General features: G+C 39.8%; 2 protein-coding genes across 3 annotated transcripts in view; both read left to right on the forward strand.

Annotated features, from left to right (window-relative positions):
* Nucleotides 1–5,267: 5,267 nt before the first annotated feature.
* psmd12 (proteasome 26S subunit, non-ATPase 12) lies at nt 5,268–14,158 on the forward strand. Its single transcript, XM_030062852.1, has 11 exons — nt 5,268–5,375; nt 5,766–5,825; nt 6,094–6,222; nt 6,709–6,816; nt 7,050–7,154; nt 8,274–8,423; nt 8,964–9,098; nt 9,604–9,716; nt 10,635–10,809; nt 12,047–12,124; nt 13,156–14,158. The coding sequence occupies exons 1-11, from the start codon at nt 5,268–5,270 to the stop codon at nt 13,363–13,365; spliced, it is 1,371 nt and encodes a 456-aa protein (XP_029918712.1). The 3' UTR covers nt 13,366–14,158.
* A 3,654-nt stretch (nt 14,159–17,812) lies between these two features.
* Nucleotides 17,813–23,950, forward strand: part of helz (helicase with zinc finger) — a 79,233-nt gene continuing 73,095 nt past the window's right edge. The window contains exon 1 of one of the 2 annotated variants that reach the window (XM_030049957.1): nt 17,813–17,889. The gene's annotated coding sequence lies outside the window, so the exon portion shown is untranslated. Of the gene's footprint in view, nt 17,890–17,956; nt 18,009–23,950 lie in introns of those variants that run through there. The other variant, XM_030049965.1, reaches the window with a different exon arrangement.

The following is a 23,950-nucleotide window of genomic DNA, read 5'->3' on the forward strand; positions in this document are numbered from 1 at the left end:
GAGGATCTGGGTCGCCTCTTCCACCACACGCTGAGTGTCAACACCCTTTGTGAAACTTGCTGCTGTGTTGCGTGGGCACCTCAAACATGCGATGTAAATGTGAATTCAGGTGATGGCGCCGTCCCCTGCTCTGTTTCCACCGCCTGGCCTTGCTTCATCATGTGACATCACACTCTTTGTCACCAGTCTGCACCAATAGGACGTCTCCATGCAAGCGGGGACATCTCGCAGTCTGATGCATGAAATACTTGCCTGCCTAACTAACCAAACGCCTGGAAGTGGCAGCTGAATAAAAGCCGAGGCGAGTGTGCGGCTCAGACAACAGTTTGTCTAATCAATACAATTACTGACTCGATTTGCATCCCGCTTTTCTTGGCAGCGTCACACACAACAGTTAAACAGCAAATGCATCAACAGTCGTCTGAAGTTAAGAGAGGAGTTGTGTGGCTGACTTGGAGCATACTAATATGATGCAGTGGCATTCAGTGTTTTCCTCAGAGCAGTATTCCAGAGAGGGTGGAAAAGCATTTGGACCTTTATGAGACACGCTCCACTGAAGCGCAGAGTTTAGGGATAGAAACTCCTTAAAGCAGAGCAACCAACCTCACCTGATCAACAGCAGAGGCAACAATGATATCTAACTGCTTTTAAATGAAGAGTTAATCGACAAAATTATCATTAAACAATGGAACTCGGGCATAAAAGGAAAACAAGTAGTGTGTTATGGGTGATAATAACAGAATCATCTTATTTTTTTCCCAGCAAATGTATAAAAGAATCTATCAAGGCACATATGTGTGTACAGTAAATATATTTAACTAATTGAATCTGCTGTTGTTGCTGTCTGCCATGCAGTATACATCTCAAGACTGTTATTTACATGTCCTGTTTACTTTCAGGGCTGCATAATTATTTATTTATTTTTATATTTATTTATTTATTTTAGTCTCCTTTTTTGTTTAAATATTACACCTGACTTCCAGCACCTACCTGGACCAATCTAGGAGTGAAGTACATTTTTAACGTCTGTAGTTGGGACCAGTTGGGGCGATGGGTGGCTAGGATAAGACTACATGATGTGCTCTTTTGTTCTAGATGTACTTTGTAAATTTGACACATCTGATGTGCACCCTGCAAATGCCCTGTGTACGTTTTTTTGCTCAAAATTGAATAAAAATAGCCTTAAGAAAAAAAATGAAATGAATGAGTAAAACCTGCAAATAAAAGTATTTTTTTTATTGCAGGTTTTACTTTTTACTTTTTTCTATAGGTCCAGAAAGTCATTCATTCATACTGGAGATAGACCACATAACTGGCCGATTTCCAAATTTAACACAAGGCCAATATCAGCCATGTAGCTGACAAATAAAGAGACAAAGAAAAGCTATCAGCTTAACGCAAGATTAAAACAAAAACAAACTGTGGTGTGTGTCTTAGACAAGAATACACAGTTTGCTCAATCTATTTCCCACACAGGTTGATTGATAATATCTCACTGACAGCACCTTAGTCTGATATGGAATATTTACTATCATGTAAAAGGATAATAAAACACCACTAAATGGATATTGTTACATACAGACCCTTAAACCAAATTATTACTATAAGGCAACTAAACAATATTTTCATTCATTTTCCTCAGAGGCATGATGCGATGATCAGATTTTTCCAACAACCAAAGCTTGTATTTCATCTCTGACGTGCTGCCTTCATCTCAACTCAAAACCCCCGAGGCTTATAGGAGGGTGACAAGCTGTAATAGGGGTGATGCAATCTCAGGACCGGCCGGGTTATTACCTCGTGATAACCATTTAAACGAGGTCTGTGTTGATTACAAAAGGAGATTAGAGTCTGATGTCATCTCTACTGCTAACTCACGGCAATAATACCAAACATATCTGTAAGCCCTGAAAAGGTGAAAGTCTAATACCTTCTGGGCAGAGCACCGCTGTTACAGTCTTACAATGCAGGTATTTATTTTAGTGTGATTTAGTTGAGTTGGGAATAATGGATCACGAGATTTAATTTTTTTGCCGATATGCTGATATTTTCAAACTCTTGCGGCCGATACCGATACATGCACATTGTTTTTTTTCCCACCTAATAGCAGAAAACATCAAGTGTCTCCTGTAGTGACATTAACATGATTATGTCCGCTCTTACTGTGAAGGCCCACAGACATAAAATACAATGCTTTTCAAAATATACACATTCACCGGGCAAAGTAAGAAAACAACCTCGACTTAGGTTATGCAAAACATGCCAGATTTATTTTTATATAAATAATTTTTATTTTTTGGATGTTTGGATGATGCACTCCCTGAGAAAATCCTGACAAGATCCACAGCCAGGGCAAATTTGACCTATTTCACATGTTGGCATGTCATATGGGCAGAAGCATTCATTTAGGGCGATACCGATATTTCATTTTAAATCCGATATCAGTGATGTGCCTATATTATTGTGCATCCCTACTGTAATGTAAATTAGGATTGCATTTACTGTGTTTAAAGATGAGCTTATGACACTGGCAAACTGAGGCCTAGAATCACTGACACACAGATACACATGCACCTTCAGTGGGCTGATACGAAAAGCCAGTGGATGACACTGATGAAGATGAAGATTGGGTTAACGATGGCGGTTTCGGTCAGTCCACTTCAGCTGATATTTTTTAAATCTGAGAAAGAAAAAAAAAAGCTCAAATGCAAATGCTCATAGCGCTGAGAATATTTTTGTGCCTCTGCAATCCTCGTTCTTGTTCCAAATTTAATCTCCTCCACAGCAGCAGATCCAAGTCATGTTAAATTTCAGGCCTCCGAGGCACAAAACGAGGCTGTGGCCGGGATGAGAACTGATTTCGGTTCCAGGCTTAGGGGGCTTTCTCCGCCCTGAGCAGGAGAAGCACTGACCTACATTAGCTTCATTTATTGGGGGCAATGAGGCCTTTGGAGGCAGCGAACCATGTGCAGAAAGGAATGCATCATCAAGAGTTTAAAGAGACACCTACTGGCGGACTGCCGTCACTGCAGGCTGTGTTCATTCATATGCTGCTCTCATTCATAAAGTCCTTCATTCATCTTGACCGTTTGATTCATCAGCGCAGAACGGGCTGCTCACCTCTCAGGATTTGGGTCTGCAGGTATTGTCTGTCACTGTCATCATCATCATCATTGTCATCATCATCATCATCGTCATCATCATCACCATTACCGCAAACATTACACTCTCAGGCTCCTGTGAGATGCCATTGATAAAAATGTTGAATTAATGACACATAAACCTGTATCATCATCATCATTATCACCATCATCATCATTATCATCATCACCACAGTGACCATAAACTAAATTTCTTAATTTCAGAATAAGAGAACATTACAGAACTTGATATGGCTAATCTGGGCTTGTTTTTCATGATGATAATGCCACCACAGATGTTCTTAAGCATCATTTTATTAGTTGATTTTTCCATATGAGAAGGAGAGGTGGCTCTCTGAAACGCCTGTGCTCAGTTAGGACCACAGCCCAATGTGTGGATGCAGGGTTGTTGTTTTCTTGTTTGTTTGTTTGTTTTTCCATCAAGAACCTTAACGTCTCTCAGTTCAATGACTCCTTGTTATAAAGCCATTTTACTTTCTTTTCCTCTCATCATTTGCTATTTCCATCTGATCCTCTCTGATTCTGTTTTATTGCTCATTGAACATTCGAGTCAAAGTGAATGTCATCTCCCACTTTAGGGCAAAAAAATAATGGAGCGGCTGTCATTTCCCACTAATCGCAGACCAATTTAGCTGCACGTTGAATAAATTCCAAGTATATTTTTTAACACTTGGAAGTGGAGCTTGATTGGCAGACAGCATTCCCTTCTAATTTCAACAATGAAAAGCTGCCTGATAACAGGGATTAAAGCAGCTCTTCAGGGACAGACGCCAGCCAATATCAAATCCATCACAATGTACTGATATAAAGATAATTATAAATCTACCTGAAAATGGATGGGTGTCTAAATCTACTTGGTCAAACAAAGTCAAATTTTAGTGTTTTTGTCAACCAGCCATTATTAAAGCAGAGATTGCAAAATATTTATAGCCTAAATGACTGTAGCCTATAATTATAGACACATGTCTTACAGGTAATATATAGTAATGTATAGAGAAATTTTGGATTCATCACCACCCACTCCGCTTTAAAGGAGAAAAATAAATGAATGTGAGCTGATCTAGATGCTCTCTAGTGTAACACTGTCCCTCCTCAGAGTGTAAATATTTTCAGCAAAATATATATGTACCATTTCAGTCATCTTATTGAGATACTATAAAAAATCGCAAATATTTCAAAATAGGATATTTTGAAAATTATTCAAACTATACTGACTCGCGTTGATAAGCAGGTATACTGTCAAAGTTAGAAATGCAAAGGAAATGCATCCCGTGTCTAAATTGTTTTCATTTAAAGTAATCTACATGTGCATACATTTTCTGGCCTTTTTTCAAACAAAAATAATCTTAATATGACGCAAGATTAAAAGCAATGGCAACTACACTGAGTATTTATCATATTTCTATTTGTTATCCTCGTTTATAGTGTATATATTGCTTGCTGCTATTTATCATCTGTTTATACTGTGAATTTGGACATTGCCCACATCTATGCACATTGTATACATCGATGCACACTGGTTTTATTGGCTTTTTATCATCTATTTATCATCTGGGTGCTATTTATTTATTATCATCTGTTTATACTGTAAATTTGCACATTGCCCTCATCTATGCACATTATATACATCGATGCACACTGGTTTTATTGGTTTTTTGCACATTGTTTTTTTTGCACATTGGTACTTAGATCTTTAGATCTCGAGGGTCATCTTTTATTCTTTATTTTTGATTTACTTATTCTTTATTTTTGATTTACTTAATCTTGTACTCTGTGGATACCGCTGAAAACTGTGAATTTCCTTCGGGATGAATAAAGTATCTATCTATCTATCTATCTATCTATCTATCTATCTATCTATCTACTGGCAACCTCAAACCTCAGTCACAATAATAGTAGGCTTTTTATATTGCCTGGGACTTTTTTTCGGGGTCCTTTCGGAGCCCATCAGGCGCCGCGGACAGCTGTTGGATTCTCTCCTGTGATTGGTCGGTTGCTCCGTTCCGTCCTATCGGTTCGTTTGACAAGCAAAATAGTGCGAGGCAGGAGATTTCGCTGAGTGGAGAGAAAATCTTGGTACTTTTTCGCCAGTTGTACATCGGCACCATGTCTGAGGAGCGGTCAGAGCGGTCGGATGGGAAGATTGTGAAGATGGAGGTCGACTACAGTTCGACTGTGGACCAGCGGCTTCCTGAATGCGAGAAAATGGCTAAAGTGAGTCGGCAGTGAAGGAGGCCAGCCTCGGCTGAGTCATGGTGCATCGGGACGGTTCTGCTAGCATGCTAACTAGCAACCATAACCTTTATAACTACATCTATAACCCATGTTTTTGTCCGCAAATCATTCCTTAGACGTGAATGCGGTTGAGTTGTCTCTTTTTACACCTTTTCCGTCACCCACCCTTTCTTTACTACATACTGGTGTCTGTCAGTCAGCTTGCTAGCATGCTAGTAGCTTTAGCGGCATGATTCGGCTAGATAGGTCGCTCACCGGCAAAGTGTTTCATACTGTGTGTGTGTGTGTGTGTGTGTGTCCGGTATAATGTGATGTTGAACTTTTTGAATCGCTCAAGCTGAAATGTAAGTGTGTGTTTGTTTCGTGCAGGAGGGCAAGCTGCAGGAGGCCGTGGAGAGCCTGCTGTCACTGGAGAAGCAAACCAGAACGGTGAGTGAGGGAGCTAAACTGCACAAAACACACTCCTCTGCACACAGCTGCACCCCCACAGCTGGGAGACTGAGAAAAAAAAAAATAGGTCCAAATACAATGACTTGTCACTGGATTCATTTTCTATTGAAGCATTATTGATATATCATGTGCAAAATTCCCAGAGATTACATGCTTTTTGCTGTAACAAAGTCACTGAATATATGTGTTGTGTGTATATGTGAACTGTGCAGCGTTGTTTACTGTACTGCTCTCCACCTGTGTGCAGGCGTCAGACATGGTGTCCACCTCCAGAATCCTCGTGGCTGTGGTTCAGATGTGCTATGAGGCCAAAGACTGGGACGCCCTGAATGAGAACATCATGCTGCTCTCCAAAAGGAGGAGTCAACTCAAACAGGTCAGATTGCCCTCCTGGGTCACCTCTAACAATGGTTTCTAACTTTGTTCTCAAGGGACTCTGAATATTTTCATTCATTCATTCATTCATTCATTCATTTATTTTCCTGTGCCAAAAGTAATCTTTGCTCGCTGTTCTGTTGACTGATTCTGTATTTGACATCCTGCTCGAAACAGGACTAGACTAGAAGACTAGAAATAGTGTACACTTGGTTCGTACGGTATTCATCTTTTATTGCAGGGCTTAGAAATCCAGGACAGGAGGACTATGTCAAGCCTATTTCATCCCAGCTACCTGCTCAGCCTTAATTTTATGACTGCTTTATACAGAACAAACATTTTATAAAGCACCCAGCAGAAATAATAGAAGATCATTAGTTCAATTGTCAGACCTACCTAAAAATGTTTTCCTGTATATCCTGTGCTCAGTTGGCTCATCAGATCCTTATTAAAACCTAAATGTGATGTGTTTTCTGTGTTTTATCAGGCTGTTGCCAAGATGGTGCAAGAATGTTACAAGTATGTGGATGCTGTGACTGATCTGACCATCAAGCTGAGGCTCATTGACACACTTCGCACAGTGACTGCTGGCAAGGTCTGACATGAGTTTGTTGATGTTCACTCATTCTGTGGATTACACACAATAAATGCCTGAATGCCAGGTCACATCATTGTCTGGATTACCCAGGCAGTTATAGCTACGTAAGAAGCAATGGCTCTCCTGTTTGAGGAATATGTCCATCCCTCCTTGCATTTCATGCTTTATTGGTGTTCTGATCACATCCCTCCTTAATGCTTAAATGCTAAATTTGCTTTTTCCTCTTACAGATCTATGTAGAGATTGAGCGTGCCAGACTGACAAAGACCTTAGCCAGTATCAAGGAGCAAAATGGAGAAGTCAAAGAAGCAGCTACCATCCTCCAGGAGCTGCAGGTAAGAGACTGTTAACCTTTGTTTATTTTTCCCTTCAGTATTATGAGGATTCTGTAAGGCATTTTAAGCCCCAGTCTGGAGCTGATTTCACTCACAGTGGTTGTGCAGAGTATTGCAACAACACAAGAGCAAGTTTGTTTACATTTGCATGTTTGTAATATAGAGGACAAGAGGGCTATCTTATTGTGAAGTCAGGGTCAGGATGGGAAAATAAAGCCTTGGGAGGGGGCGGGACATTGCAAAATGTAATCAGTGTAATAGTTACAGCAAACTGTGTATCATAAGCTCTGCTCCAGCAGCAAAAGAAAAGGCATGGCAAGTCTAATTAACTGCCCAGTGAAAATTACAAATTAAAAAAATATTGGCATAGCAATGCACTAAGACTGCACTCTGTCTCTCTTTGTCTGTCTCTTTTTCTCTTTCTCTTTATCTCTATCTCTCTTTATCTTCTCGTGTTTCCTTGGTTTCATCTCCCTCACGTAGATCAGAAATTTGTTTGGGTAGCTTTGTAACAAACATGAACATAATCGGGATAGTTACGGGATCTGAGGTCAACGGGACAGATCATGGACCACGGTTGGCTGCATGGCAACAATTGCAGAGCTGGAAGAGATAAATTGGGCTTGGGCAAGTTTGGAAGGCAGTTTCACTCCTATGTCTAAATGGGGCGACTGCATGACTTGACTTTACTTAGTAGTGCAGCAGAAAGAATGGCAGCTCCTCGTCACACTGGAATTGGAGGTTTTCAGATGCCTTCACTTGCTGGTTTGACATTGAGTTTCATCCTGTATAACCTGGTATATGGAACTTTTTGTAATCCCACAGATGAAATTAAGTCAAAACTGACATTGTTTTGTTTTTGTCATTGTTTTTTAGATCCCAAATTGGGGCTTTATGCATGAGGTGGTTATCCCACAGATGTTAGAGCTTTCGGCTTTCACTGATGTAACTTGCCAAAAGCTCGAAGCATCTGCACCCCTCAGCTGCGTATCGATCATGTTTTGTAGTTCAATCCCCCTTTTTTTCCTATTGTCTCGTGAGACAAACACAGAAAACTACTCTGGAAACTGAATGGTCTGGAGGGTATAATCCACTAAACAACCACTCATTGCTCACCAGGTGGAGACATATGGCTCCATGGAGAAGAAAGAGAAAGTGGAGTTTATCTTGGAACAGATGAGGCTGTGCATTGCCGTCAAGGATTACATTCGTACCCAGATCATCAGCAAGAAGATCAACACCAAGTTCTTCCAGGAGGAGGGCAGCGAGGTGAGGAGGATAGACCGAAATGACATGCTGTTAATATTTTTTAAATGATTACCTCTTGTGTTGCCACTAGACATTGCAGCTGACATTTGTATGTAAATCAATGCCATTGAGACTTTTCACTCTCATCACTTTTTTTTAATGATTATGCTACATTGTGCAAATACAATCCACTGTGCCTTTAATTTGATTAAACCTGATGTGTGATTATCAGCTTTATTTTTCAGATGATTTTGGGGGGCACAGATTATATTAGAATATTAAATATCAAGTGTGGAAAAAAATGCATTCCCAGTACACTGATTTGCTGTCTTGTTTCTGTTCTTTGTGATAAGTGCTCTCTGATTGAATGAATATTTTCTAAATTTAGACATCTTTCAACAATCAATTAAAAATGTCTAACAAAAAAAGAGAGAACAAAGAAAATAAAACGCATTGTTTTAAGCCACAGCTCCTTGCCTTATGTTCACTCTTGGAACCTGGTATTGGAAGTTGGCATCGCTTCATGTAAAACAGTTGATGAAATAGAAGACTGTCTCTTAGGAGTTGAAGTTGAAGTACTACAACCTGATGATACAAGTGGACCTGCACGAGGGATCCTACCTGTCCATCTGCAAACACTACCGGGCCATCTATGACACCCCCTGCATCCTGGAGGACAGTGCCAAGTGGCAACAGGTAAATGGGCTCTCTTTCAAAGCTGTCACACATAGGGAGAAGGTACGGGCAGTGCACAGTGCATGTTCAGTTTTGATAGGAAAACCAGTGTTTACTCCATATTTTAATGCAGAGCTGGTGTTTGGAATTAAGGTGTTCTTAGTTCTGGTTTCAGTTGTGGTCTTTGGGCAAGTTCCCGTACTTTTCTGTGCATACTTGATTGTATTGAACATACTGAACATAATCTTAAACAAGATTTAGAAGGAAATTATGATTTTTTTTTTTTTTTTGCACATTTACTCCGGCTGTGGGGTCAGTTTTCTTTCCGTATTGCAAATGAAATTAAACATCATTTTATTTGTTCTTGAGTGCCAGGAACTTTTTTTCCCATTTTTATCTGCAGTTGAGACAGAATAGTTTACTATCAAAACATTAACAAAATATCTGTTCCAGCTCTATACTGTTTCTGTTGTCATTGGAAGTGGACTGTATTTGAATAAAAGTCATAAACGTGTCTGTGTTTCAGGCCTTGAAGAGCGTTGTACTCTATGTGATCCTCTCCCCCTACGACAACGAGCAGTCAGACCTCGTGCACAGAATCAACACAGACAAGAAATTGGAAGAAATCCCTAAATACAAGTAAGATTTGCCTCATCTCTCAGCTCTTATTCCTGAATGTACTGGGTGTACTTTTTGTTGGTAAACAAATTTTGGGCTGGTAATTGAGATTCAAAAGCCAGAAATCCCAGCACCTGGCCAACAATCCAATCAAACTCCTACAGATATGTTATGCTAATTTTGCATTTTGGGAGCCAGTGTGCTCCCAATTTTTTATTTATAGATAGATAGAGAGAAATCCACATCCAACAACAATCAAATCCATCATCTGAGTGCAAACACAAAACTGCACACAAATGCTTCGCAACACAGATCATCGTTTGTGTTCCGGAAATATCTTGAGATGATACCGAGTGTTGTTATTTCTTCAGTCTTGGCTCTACTTTCAGTCAGTCAGCTTGGACGCTGAGGACTCATACAGTTACGTGAATGTTGGTGAATGAGTGCTTTGAAGATCAGATGGTTTTGTCATTGCTGCTTTTATTTGAATCTGCCTGCTCTTTTATCTGCATCCAGAAATGTGGGGGTGGCTTTGAACTTTACTGCCGCTCTCTTGATCATGTCCTCTTTAATAAAAATGTCCATATCAGTCGTTCTGACCCAGTTGAACTTGGTTTGACCTGATTATTCAGGAGTTTCAGAAGGAGAAGGCATCATATGTTTATTTCATCACAAAGAACGATTTTGGTACTTTGGTCCAGCATTTCTCTTAAAACCTGGAAGTCTTCCAATTTATATATATATATTAAAAAAAGGGGTTAGGCTAAAACCAGCACTGCTGAGGTCCAGTTGCCTTGTCCTTGCTTTTACCACAGACATCCTGAATCTCTTAAGTAACTTCTGCCCTCTATTATGCTCTCTGTCTTTAATTTTATACTTTTGTGCTCTTCCCTCCTTTCATGTAAATTTCTCTTAAATGTTTTCTGCCTGAATTCACAGGGACCTCCTGAAGCAGTTCACCACTATGGAGCTGATGCGCTGGGCCTCCCTGGTGGAGGATTATGGGAAGGAGCTGAGGGAGGGCTCACCTGACAGCCCCGCCACAGACGTCTTCTCATATTCAGAGGAGGGCGAGAAGAGGTGGAAGGACCTCAAGAACAGAGTGGTGGAGCATGTAAGTCCACTTAACAAATGTAGACTTTTATTAACTCCAGCAGATATATGCACCAACATACATAAACAAAATTTAAATTAAGCTTGTTTAAGGTCAAGTGTGGCTGCTGGTAGATACAGTTCTGAATTACTAAAACTAATAGTTTCCCTTAGCAGAAGTAACAGCTTTAAACAGCTTTCAAACTTGACTGTCCTAACAAAAATATTTCTTTTACAAATGAAGGTAAAGTGCAAACTCTTAACAATAAATCTCCACATTAAAACAATTATCCAACAGCCTTTAGAGGTAAGTGTAACTGAGGTGAAATTAAGTATATATATTTCATACCTCAAGTAACATATCCTAAATTGTAATGCAGCATAAGGACAGACATAATCTTTATCCATCTTTATCCAGCTTGCTGAAAATATCAAAAAATAAAAACATCTTGACAAAAGCCACTCATCAGTCACTTTAATTTTTGCAGTATTACCATCATCAATATTGTTACACATAAGTTCATTGGAGCTTTCACCAGTGAAATGTTGGTTCAGTTAAAACACCACAATGAGCCACAGAAAGCGTGATCATTTCTAGTTTTAATTAAATATTTTTATGCCTAAAGGATGGATAAATTGCAGTAAATTTACACAGGAACAACATGACATCAGTTTATGGCAGGAAAAAGAAAATGACTGATGCTATATGAAGCCTGTAGATGAGCCAGTCAGTCAGTAATTGCTATTTTTTCTAAGATTCACAGAAAATGGAAAATATTAGAAGCAGAAAATATTAAGAAAACAGTCTTGTGCATGTAAAGAGCTCAATCAATTGATTCTCATAAGCAAAAGGAGGGTAATAATTGGGTTATCACGTGCACATAAACTCAGGCAGTAATGGGACACTTGCTGTGTTTCTCTGATTTGGAAATCAAATTTAGGCCGCTTACCCGGGAAGGCATCAGGAGGAATAAATTCATTTGATAGGCACATTGAAGCCAAAACTTGCCGTTAATTTTCTACAATAATGAAATGTTGTTATTCAAGCCCTAGACTGTTAAACTTGCAGAATGTTGTGCAGTATTATTGTTGATGTGTATTCAAATTGGATTGGTAATGAGTTGTTGGATATCACTCTGTTTATTTATTGTCTCTGTGTATGTGCTGTGGCCTCAAACCCGTACCTCACTTCTTGAATATTTCATGCAAATATCCTGCCACTGAGGTGCATATTTATGATTTTCTTCCCTTTCCCCCAGAACATCAGAATAATGGCTAAATATTACACCAGAATCACAATGAAGAGGATGGCTGGACTCCTTGACCTCTCCATTGACGTAAGCACAGTTCCACTAATCAGCTCTGTCAGGCTGAAGCTCACGTTTTGCAGCCGCTGCACAGGAAATCAATCGCTACTGTTCAGGGCAAACGGTTTTGTCAGGTGGTGTTATTTTAGCTCATGTTTTATTTTAGTTTATATTTACATTAGGCAGCCTGGCCAGTTTAATGTATTTGTTTTGGGTGTCGTTGATATTATAGGTCATTGATAGCTTCTTTTATGGTGGTGGTCATTGATTGATTATTTAGAAGACATTCTTATCTAAAACTAACTTTGTTACTTTGCTAAAGTCTTTCTGAGGCCTTACAATATAAGATAACCTCGAACATGTTAGACTAGTCTTTTATACCTAAAAAGAAAATTTTAAATATTTTAAAAGAAGCTATTGGCAATTTGCTTTGCATGTAGTGTGTGTGTTTTGTGCCTATGCTATACATCTCTGCCAAGAAAATTCAACAACTCAGCCTCAGAAGGTTAAGGCCATTCGTAATTGACCTCATATGACTCTGATGACGATCACAACTGGCCTCATGTGTCTCCAGCCACTGTAACGACAGTCATTACGACTCAGTGGCGCACTAATGAGCCACACCCTGGGGCCCATGAGCCATCAACATCAGAGACCTTGTGGGACACAACCACTGAGGTTAAATACCTGAGCTCCCCACCCGTTAGTTAGACTAACCAGTCTAATCTAATGAACAGCATGAACTGATTAAGCCACTTGGATAAGGGGTGAAACGTCTTCTAGACATATAACTAAGTCCAGTTGACCTGATTCAATTTCCTTGAGATGCCTATGACCTGGACGGATGAGAATATGCACAGACATGTCACCATGGTGTCTGCAAATACACATATAAAGCACAGAGGAATTCTCAGAAATGCAGAAAATCACTAACTAAAGTAGACAAGGCAAGTTGAGGGAAAGCGGGTAATTAAAATCGCTTTTGAATTGTAAGGAAAATGAGAGTATTTGGGCTTGAGCAGCCTCTGACTTGCTGTCTGTGCACCCTAATTCCTCATCAGGAGTCTGAGGAGTTCCTGTCCAACCTGGTCGTGAACAAAACCATCTACGCCAAGGTGGACCGGCTGGCTGGCATCATCAACTTCCAGCGGCCCAAAGACCCCAACGACCTGCTCAATGACTGGTCCCACAAACTCAACTCGCTCATGTCGCTGGTCAACAAGACCACGCATCTTATTGCCAAGGAGGAGATGATCCACAACCTGCAGTGAAACCGGAACACAAGAGAGTGCATTATTATTATTTTTTTTTTTTTGGTTTTTGTTTTTTCCAAATTTGTTTTTTTTTGTTGTTTTTGTTTTTCCTTCGGTGTGAATGTTTTTTTGAATACGCAGTATATTGATGGACTGTGAATGCAGCATTATTCCAGTGTCATTTAATCGAAGAATAATCTGCAGCATATATATAGCACCCTGACTTAGTTTGTTCATTTTTACTGTCCAGCCAAGTTGAAACGTTCACAATAAACACACAAGCATCTCTCTGTCAGTGCGGTTAAAGACTGGATGACCTCCAAACCTTTTTCTCATTTGCGCGACTTGCTGTATTAAAACATTGATTAAAGAGCTTTTTTTTAATGTATACATGCAATGTAAACATTAAACTCCTCACATCTGGTTAATGGATGTTTTCCCGAAGAGTGCGGCATGTGGTTTGTGACAAGCATCTCATTAACAGAGCTGCATGTGGTGGTTCTCCATGGAGGTTTATGCGGAGATAGTTAAAGTTTTTACTATCTCTCCCTGGTATATGTATGTATTAGTGCAAAGGCTGGTAATTTGGTTTGAATACTTGTAGTAGTACTGTGAGATCACTAATCAAACTGCCTATATTACTTAATACAGAGTTCACCTTCCAGTTCAAATTTCTGGAAGATCTTGTAGACAGTGAAAGTCAGGGAATTAACTAATTTCTTGGGATGAATGATGGACTTTCGTAGCATTTGACAGCTTCAGTTTTTTAAAAAAGTTCAGCATCAAAATATATTTGATGATATCAAACTTATTCTCCTTTGTGTTGATGTTATGTTCACCTCCCATACAGAATAAAACAAAAAAAGAACCTCACTTTGGGGGGTAAAAAAACATGATATCTTTATATAGATCACAGAAATGCAATATTTTTGTCATAGAATTTGACATTTAAGTGGGCACGCCGTTGATAACATCTTACTGCCGGTGTCAGTTTGATTTTTTTTCAGTTCATAGAAACCCGTCTCAGATCACTGCATTGTTTAAATGGGCCTTGATGGGTTGGGAGCGGTGGCATGTTAAATATTACAATAAAAGGGAACTGATACTGTAGCTGTCATTTTTAGAGCAAGACGATTCCCATAACTTGTTGAGGCTGTACGAGGGTGCATCTATTTTTTAAACCCTAGTTGACTCCATTCAGAAAAAGCAACATGAAATGTATGCAGCTCCTGCTTATATGACAGATGTTATGTTGCACCACAGTGTGATTCACCCTGCTGAAGACGTGTTACCTGCCTCGTCAGTGCAATGTGCATCGAGATAATAACAAGTATTCTGGACTAAATTATGGCTTATGGTTTATCAAAAAGCTACAAACAAACAAACAAAAATAGTTCAAGACTGACACAGGGTTGAAGCAACATGGCTCCAGATTAATGATAAACAGATTTAGTTTAGAGTGAGTGAGACAGATTCGCTGGATGGAATCACTTTCACGGAGAGGATCAGCGGCTTATTCCACATCTTGGTCAGCTGAGTTGAAACATCCTCATTTCAACTTACCCTCGGCATTTTTGCTGGTGTATCTTGAAGTGAAAATGACTTACAGAAGAAGAATTGCTACAGGTTAGAGGTTCATTAGTAATAGGATTTTCGAAGTACCAGCCTTGGCCATTACATTTTTCTTCTAGGAAACAGCTTAAAAAGAAAACTCTTGGGAGTGTTCATAGAATCAGAAGATGCCAATTACTACACTGGATATAGTTTAGTAAAGTAAATAATGTAGATAAAGACTTTCAGTGGTATCAGATGCTGTGATGGTTCTATTGTTTCTGGTATCTTGTACAACTGTAACAACAATCAGCAGTGTTTTGCTGTATGAAAAATAATAAGCATAACCATAAAAAGGCATTGCAGTTAAATGATTGACCAGGGTCTTCAAACAAATGATGCCTTTGAAAAAAAACTACATAACTGCAAGGTGGACCACCTGAATGATTGAAGGTGGAAAGTTTTTTTTTTTTTTTTTTTTTTTTGGATCATGCAATCAAACGGAATCATGGTCAAATGGTCAAATTAGAACTCGAAGTTGAAATTAATCTTTCATGTCATGATACTTGCAGGAAGTCATGATGTGTCAAGGCTTAAGCTCCGGGTTCAACAAAACAGCATTTGCACACAGTGTGGTGTTCGTTCCTCATCATTTTCTTAGGCACAATTTAAAGCCTGTTTATTCAAAGAAAAAGAATGTTTTTTCCTTAATCACTCAAAGAGACCCAAAGTAATTATCTTACTGTGCATTTTTTTCCGCAGAGATTGGTGAGCATACATCTTTAGGGAAACCATATGGTCTTTTTGTGATGCAGAAGGAAATTTGTGATGCAAAAGTCAGCTTTTTAAGCAGCAAATTCAGGGATGTGATGCAAAAGGAGAACCACCCTGATGTGGCACATACAATACTTCACCAGGTTGAGATGCTTCAAATAGCACCGACACACTGTTGCTAAAGAACTGTGATGGCATCCCTGTTTTCCATTCTTCAGCATTCTCATTGTGGCCTCGTTGGTTTGTGATAATTGAACTTCCAGCTGAAGCGGGATTTAAAAATATGTTGCCAGCGGGGGCATGGTTTGGTCTAAGAAAACCAGAAATGCCCATGTTCTCAATTAGGCAGCTTGTGGAAGACATAACAGAGATAAACACGCACGGGGTCAAGCGGGTTCATATTTGTACTCATGATGGAAAGAGCTGATGGATAATTCAGGGGATTCAGCGGTTAAATAACATATGGTTGCTGCTTATTGCTCTGTGAAAGGTCGCAAAACGAAAGGACTACACAAGTGTCGATTCTGATGTAGATGCCCAACTGTAGAGATGGAAAGAGGCCAGCGTCTTTCCACTCATAATGGCCCATCCCCATGTCAGTGCAGACATCCATGTTTGTAAGAATCATAATACAAATGCACCTGCAAAACACGTTAAAGCTGATACTGACTGAACTGAGTTGTGGCCTGAGGCGAGGTGGAAACTGAAAATGGAGGTGACCATAGGGGTGAAGTTCGAATGACTACTGATTCTTCTGAACAGCTAATTTGGGGTTGATATGGTAAACCTTTCTAGTAGATTCTGCATATCATGTCCTGTTTAGAGTTAAAAATGAACATATATGGAGAGAACAAAACTGGAAAACTAACACAGGAAATGACTCATCATAACTCTTGGCTCTTTATCTTCTCCACTCTTGTGTACCAGGAGTCCCACAGACTGAAAATACCTGCAGCACATATGATCTTACCAATTTTTGGCCAATGCAATGAAAAGGTAAGACCTGAGACTATTAAAAAACATGTTAAAAAAAAGTTTGTGCATGAGATGCTACAGACATATTTCTTGTGTCATATCTTTCCAAAAAAAAAAAAAAAAAAAAAAAAAAAAAAGCTGTAAAAATGTATGGACGTTGCACCATGTCAGCCTCTGCGCTTCAGGGACATAAACCACAACCTCATCTGGCTGTAAACCCAGATAAACCCCAGATAAGTATCCTTCCACTGTCAATGAAGCTACTCAAGCAATCTCATTCTGGTGGCACAGTAGCATCTTTAATGGAGTCACCGGGCCTGTTAGTGATTAGATATGTAACATTCCCGTGATAGCAGAGGCAAAGAAAGTTGACATTATTTTCTTTGGTCGTTCCCCTCAGCGGAAGGGGGAAAGGTCTTTGGAGCTTTGTGCAGTGTTACCACTGAGTGTGCAAGGGAAGCAGGTCACAACATAAAATGAGCACCTCTGAGCAGACTATGATGTGCACCGGGAGGGGAAAAAAAATCCATGATCAGCTCAGAAAAACAAAATAAAAATAAAAAAACAAAATCATTCGAGTTTGACTCCAGGATGTAAAATTAGAATCCCACTGAATTTTAATTTCATACAAATATAAAGCAATGCAACTATGACACCAAGTGATATAGTGTGCAAGATTGGGTTAATGGGGAAATGGCTGAATACATAACTAACTAACTAAATAAATAATCTATTTATTAATCTATTTATTACTCCAGATGAACAGCACTGAAATAAACTGGGCTTGTTTCCAGTACTGAGCACGATATATAATGACATGCTTTAATGTCCTAGTAAATATTAGCCTGTTATTAGTATTATTATTATTATTATCTGTGTATTGGAAGATTATTTTGTAGGTTAATAAACTTTTTATTTTGGCAGTCAAATTTGCTGCCATGATGCCAAACTACCATGAGTACAGTGTATTTTGTTCTGCTATTTTTTTTTTTTTTTTTTTTTTTTTAAGACAATTTTAGAAATTATGAATAAATGAAATCTCTCATTATTTTTTTATGGGACTTTTATGGGGATTTTACAGAAATCTACATAGAAAAAGGAAATCCTATGACACTTATTGTCAACACACACACACACACACACACACACACACAGTCCCCTCAACCTTCAGAGCAGTACATCCCACTATGCTTTGCGATGGGCTGACAAGTGGATCCAAGATGGCGTAGAAAGTAAAGCTAGGTAAGTGTAGACTTCCCATTTTCACACCTTTCAGTTGTCCTCTTCGGCGCAAAGCCACCGACTTGAACCCCGTCTGTGGAAAATTAAGAGAACGGAGAATTTGTTGAGTACACGCACGGGTAATAACACAATGTCACCTGAATTATATGCGCCTAAAAACCGTGGCAAAAATACAGGCCCCGAACCCGTTTTGCTTTAGCTAACCTAGCTAGCGTGCTAACAAACCAGCCAGCTATTCTTGTTGTGAGCGTGCCAGTTTGGTGCCAAGAAAGGCCCTGTTTTGGCTAGCAGGCTAACGCAAACTCTCCGTATTGCCAACACTGGTTTGATTCTTGCAAAGACAAACGAGAAGCTAATCATAAACCCCCGAGCGGAGACTTTCCATTTTTTCGCAGCGCTGTCGTGATCGCTGTGACTTAACAGCAGCCGGGCAAGTTTACCAGCCAAACCGAAGCTACCTAAGTGAACAACAAAACAACATATTCCCCAACGGTTTTTATTGTTGTTTATGTGCATACTCTTTCGATTGAGCACCGGCTGGACTCGCAAGTTTTCGTGGTGTTTGTCGCCACATTGCTGCTAACCACCCAGTCGGGCCAGTTATGTCAGGATGATGACAGTCGATTTGGTTTTACACTCATCCCCAGCCAGACGGCTAGCAGCCCCGGTGCACCGCAGACATAGCCGTGTCGTGTAGCCAGACCCCACGGCTGGACAATGCGAACCAAGCCGGAGTCCAGCCACCACATCCCGCCAAACTATGTGCCGCTCCGATGAAGTGGCTCTGACTGCATCTATTATTACCCAAACGGTAATCTAACAACGCTGTTTATATTTTGGTCACCTGATCAAGTGACCTTTTTTTTTTTTTTTTTTCCCCTCTTGGAGAAAGTACTGCGCTGAGGACAGCAGCCGCTATCACAGTATAATCTGGGATCCTGATCAGTGCATTCTCGTTTTTCCTCCCTGTTATTCTCAGTTTCTTAGTATTAGCCGTTCTGATCCCTCCAGCACCTTTTTCCAGGCGAGTCGTATTTTGCACTACAATGCAGCAGTTGCTCTGGCATTGTAGTGAGGAGTAGTTGGCCACTGACTGTCATAACACAGAAATGTCAGGTTGGTGTTTCAGCTGCAGCTGCAGGAGCGATGCCATTTGATGAGTGGCTCCACTAGATGAAACACAGTGTATAATCTGTGATTTAAAACAACGCTCTCCGACATCACACAAGTGGTTTCCTAAGTTGCTCTAAGTAGTAGGCTAACTCTCATTTTGGAGCGTCCCACGCCCCCTCACAACATGCACACACACTACTTCCCAGGATATTGATAATAGAGTTAATACAATGTGGCAAGTGCTTCAGTATTAATTGTTTTTACTGGACAGTTGCCTTATCAGCCTAGTTGTAATATATCTGAATATGTATATATCGGTCTTTGTAAGGAATCAAACTCAGCTGTGCACTCTTATTTTGTGGAAAAGAGAGTCCATGGAAAATTGTATACCTATAAGATTTTATTGGATAAATGAAACAGCAAGTTAAGTACCTCAGAAGAGAAATATTTAAGAGGTGGCATGTACCAGGAATTTGTCCAAATAACTGAGGCTGGATTTATTCAGACTTCCATAGTATGTTTCCATAGACGCTGGTGAGGATGCATGGCCAGTATTATAGTATTGTCCATTGCCATTGTCATTGTCATTGTCTGCCGAATATATTGGCAGACAATGGCAGTGGCCAGTATCAGCTTTAAAAAGCAACAGACGTGTTGGCCCAGCATTATTTTTAATAACAATTTGCTGACTGTGGAATTTAAATTTTGTGACCTTTTTTCCTAAGAGCGTGTCATTTAATACAACTTTGAGGTTATCAGCAGAGCAGGACTTATTAAATATCTTAAAATGGCCATGTCTGAAAAGCTTAACCTATTTTGCACCTGTGTTTGTGCTATGATTCCTGTATATCAGTCCTAGAATCAGTGCCGTTATCAGCCAATATGGGTAAGATGATATTGGAAATTGGTATTGGCCTAAAAACTACATATCAGTGCATCTCTTTTTTGAGGTGATGGAGTTACACAGGGTGGAATTCAACAACGAGAGTGAACCAGTGTCAGCCACATTGATCTTGATGGAAGAAAATAAATAATGTTAATTAGAAGTACTGACAAAGTGAACCATTAGATTATTGGTACTGCATTTTGTTTCTCTTTCAGAATCAAGCTTAAATTGAACATGCTAATACCTGCAGATAGTCAGTGCTGTGCAGACATCCTGCATAGGTTTGGGCGATAACAAGGTATTATGGTATACCATGGTATTTGGAAATCCCATAGGTATGATATTCCGCACCATCAAAAATACAGACGCTCCTCTTTCTGTTAAACTAATATGGAGATTATGCTACATTGAGGTGATATATTTTAGTGCGTAGTACGCCACCAGAGGTCAGTTTGGGGAACTGACTGGCCCTTGAGCTGAGAGATGGCGACTGCAAGTGGTGGGGATACAAAAGCAGCAAAAAAGAACAGTGCCTCTGCCCCTGTTGGAGAGTATTTTGGGTTTAGTCCTGATGATTGCCATATCTTGAAATGACTTCTTCCAACTACACAAGTTTATTAGCCACATGATTTTATTCAAATGCCGGTCTGTCACCACCACCCGCACATAATCTCTGGTCAACCCACTAATGTATCGGTGTCTGTCGCGGCAACAAGTATCATTGGGCCCTCACAGATTTAGATATGATAAATCTGTGGAAGAAGGGCGTGTATTTTCCATCCATCCATTATTCTATGGGCCAGACTTGCTACAATTGCCTTATCGCCAGCAACTTGGCTTTTACATTTTTTGTCGACAAAAATACTGTCAAACCATATGCCCTGGTGAAATATCTGGAAGGTATGAAGGCATGAAAAAATAGATACCGCCCAAGCCTAATCTTGCATCTTTATTAACAACAAAAAAAAAAGGTTGTCTGCGTGTCATGGCTCAAAGAGACGAGCAGAACTGACTCAGAGAAAGTGCCAGTTGGGCAAGACCAGCTGTTACAAGCATAGTTGTCTGTTGGGTATTCAACAAATAACTGTCTTGAACACTCATTGCAGGATTAACAGGCTGTTTATTCCAAAATTGAGACAAAATTGCAGAAGCAGTCAGTTGTTTTCCCTTCTTCTCATTCTCAAAGCTGAAATATAAAATATGTAATTGTGTTAGACGTATGTACATCCTATTTTCTGAGAGGACTGCTTGACATATATCTGTTCTGTGATGTTGACTCAATAGCCTGTCCAACCTCTACCAGCTTTTGCGTAGTTGTCTGCTGTTGCACATTCAAGGACTTGCTATCTCAAACAAACACAAAAGTACTGGGCCACAGGGCACACTTTTATTGTAATTTTGTCCCCCCCTCACAATCAAAGATGAATCCAAGGCCTTGGTGTGTCCCAGGGTGGGAATTTAGTGCCAGATAAATGTTGAATTTTGAACTGTGACTGAATGCCAAGTTTGTGTTTCCAGCCGTCTTGCAGGTTAAGAGTTTGGTTTGGGCTGACTAGCCTGTTTTTTGGATAAGACGGAGTTCCTGTGAAGCCAGTGAGGGGCAAATAGGACCAAAAGTTATGAGATTATTGGCCAAGGTTGAATGTTTGTGGTCCGGGAGCTTCCCAGGAGGTCATGCTGTACCCTTCAATACTAAGCTGTGCTGCTTGCTGTGAAGGAGGCTGTGCTGCTTCACTTTATCTTAGACTGGATTATAGATCCTTAAGTTGTAGCCTTGACTCCTTTTGCTGATTTGGCTAGGCTGTAGACTATTAATGAAATGTCATGAGGGCCACAGTGACTGGGGCTAAGCAGTTATACTGCTGGTGCTGTTGTAGTGACCTTTCTATATGTGTTATACCTACAGTGTAGATATAAAATGTAGGTTTACTCATTTTCAAGCATATTCTTAATGGAGGATAAACATTGGTGTCTTGGAGTAAATTACTTTTCTTATAGTATGTGTTTAGTTGTACTGGAAAAGCAAATGCGATTGTACAGTCAAATCCGGAAAATAATCCACATGTATTTTTTGTACATTACTCAATTGCAGCAGAGAAAATGAACCATAGTAAGCAGTCTGGTTTCTTATGCTGACCCACAGAGAGCTGCTCAAGGGCTTGGCCAAATTATGATGCTACTTGTTCAAAAAAAATATTTTGTGGCTGCTTTTGCTTCTTGTTGCATAAGATTTGTTTGCAGGGTTTTGGTTAGAACTGGGCTTAGACAACAATCCCTTGTGCCTCAGATCAGGGTTTCTCCTTGATATTTTTTTTTTTTTTTTTTTATGTCCGTCATGGCTGAGAGGTAATTTTGTTTATGAGAATCCATTTCCCAGACAGATGACAGGAGGACCTCACTGTTCTTTCTTTCTTTCTTTTTTTTTTCTCCAAGACCTATCACTGTTGACTGAGTGATAGCTAAAAGCTGCATGTTAAATATATTGAGTCGGCTGTGTAAACTTGTTCTTGATGTGCCAAAATCTTTATCAAAAGCTGTTAGACAGTTGGCCCAGACTTAACTACTTCAACAACCAAAACATGGTTTTCTGTCATTTGAATTTGGTTCCCTATGCTCATTACGCTTAATGTTAAAAGTAGCCCAATGTCACCTCCATTGCATCCTCCACCTCCACCACCTCCTACAAACACACAGTCTTCTCCACACAACACCGAAGACTATTCCTCATTCTACTCCAGTGTGTGTGTATGTGTGTGTGTGTGTGTGTGTGTGTGTGTGTGTGTGTGTGTGTGTGTGTGTGTGTGTGTGTGCGTGCACATGTAGATAGATGTGAATTGGGGACACTTTTATTTTTATCACAGGGCGGTGGGGTTGAAACACACTCACACACACATATAAACCTGTAATAAACAGAACAGGACAGCTCATGCACTGCTGAGAATACGGCTGAAGTTTGAAACCTCTCCACTTAACATTTCATTTCACATTTCATTCATTGTTGGCTCTGCAGGTATTAGATGTCAGAATATGTTAGGAGTCACTGAAGGCTCTATGCTGTCTAAAGCCAAGCATAAATTATTCTTATGTTCACTGGCTTTGAATTGACTAAATCATTAGCTGTTATACATTGATGATTGCAGGGTGCATGAATGTACATGACTGTTGGACATCAACCAGTGAGCTTAGCCAGGTTTCTCCACTCAGATTACATCTGTGCAGCCTATTTTGAAACAGAGTAACTTACCCAGCTCTAATCGAACAGTTTACACAATGAAGACCTGTTTGATTTGTTGATATGGAAAAGTATTTAGTGTTATGATACACTGTTCTCTCTGGGCACAGCAGCACAGTTGAGGATGATATACTGTTTGTGCTCTGCAGCCAGTATAAAGCTGATCTTCAGATTCCTCTTGGACCAAGCTGTAGTTGAGGTGTATTGATATGTGGTTGGCGTTGGGACAGAGTTGGCGTTGACTTTTTGGCCCTGTGACCAGGAGAATCAAAACATACATGAATCTTTCTGCCCCACATCCAGTGTCATAGTGCCTAGTAGTGGTCAACTGATATGGCTTTTTCAATGATTTTTCCTGATACATAGTGAGCAGGGTGGCCAATGACTGATATATAATGCTGATATCATGTTATTGTTTTATTTCTGTTTTTTTTTTTTTTTTTAATAATTTTTTTTTTTAAGTTTTTGGCAACAATTGAGACACAAATTTGCTGAACTTGAATGAACATTTATTTAACACTAATGTTATTGCTTGCTTTGTCTCTGTTTGCTTAAGCCGATTTGCACTTCTTCTGCAGTGCACTTTAAATAAAAAAGTGTCGACTAAATTAATGACCACAGGTAATCAAACAAATAACTTTGGGGAAAAAACTTATAAAAATTAAATGAAACTTTGGTGCTCTTAACAGTGGCATTTATCAGCAGATAATGAGGAGCGCTACCATCGTTCCACAGCAGCTACACTGACAGCACCACCTGCAGATGTGTCTGCAGACATTTTTTGCCTATCAGCATCGTGAGTGCAGATATTGACCAATACCAATTCTCCC

This window comes from Myripristis murdjan, chromosome 1 (genome assembly GCF_902150065.1).
Source record: "Myripristis murdjan chromosome 1, fMyrMur1.1, whole genome shotgun sequence".
Taxonomy (NCBI): Eukaryota; Metazoa; Chordata; class Actinopteri; order Holocentriformes; family Holocentridae; genus Myripristis; species Myripristis murdjan.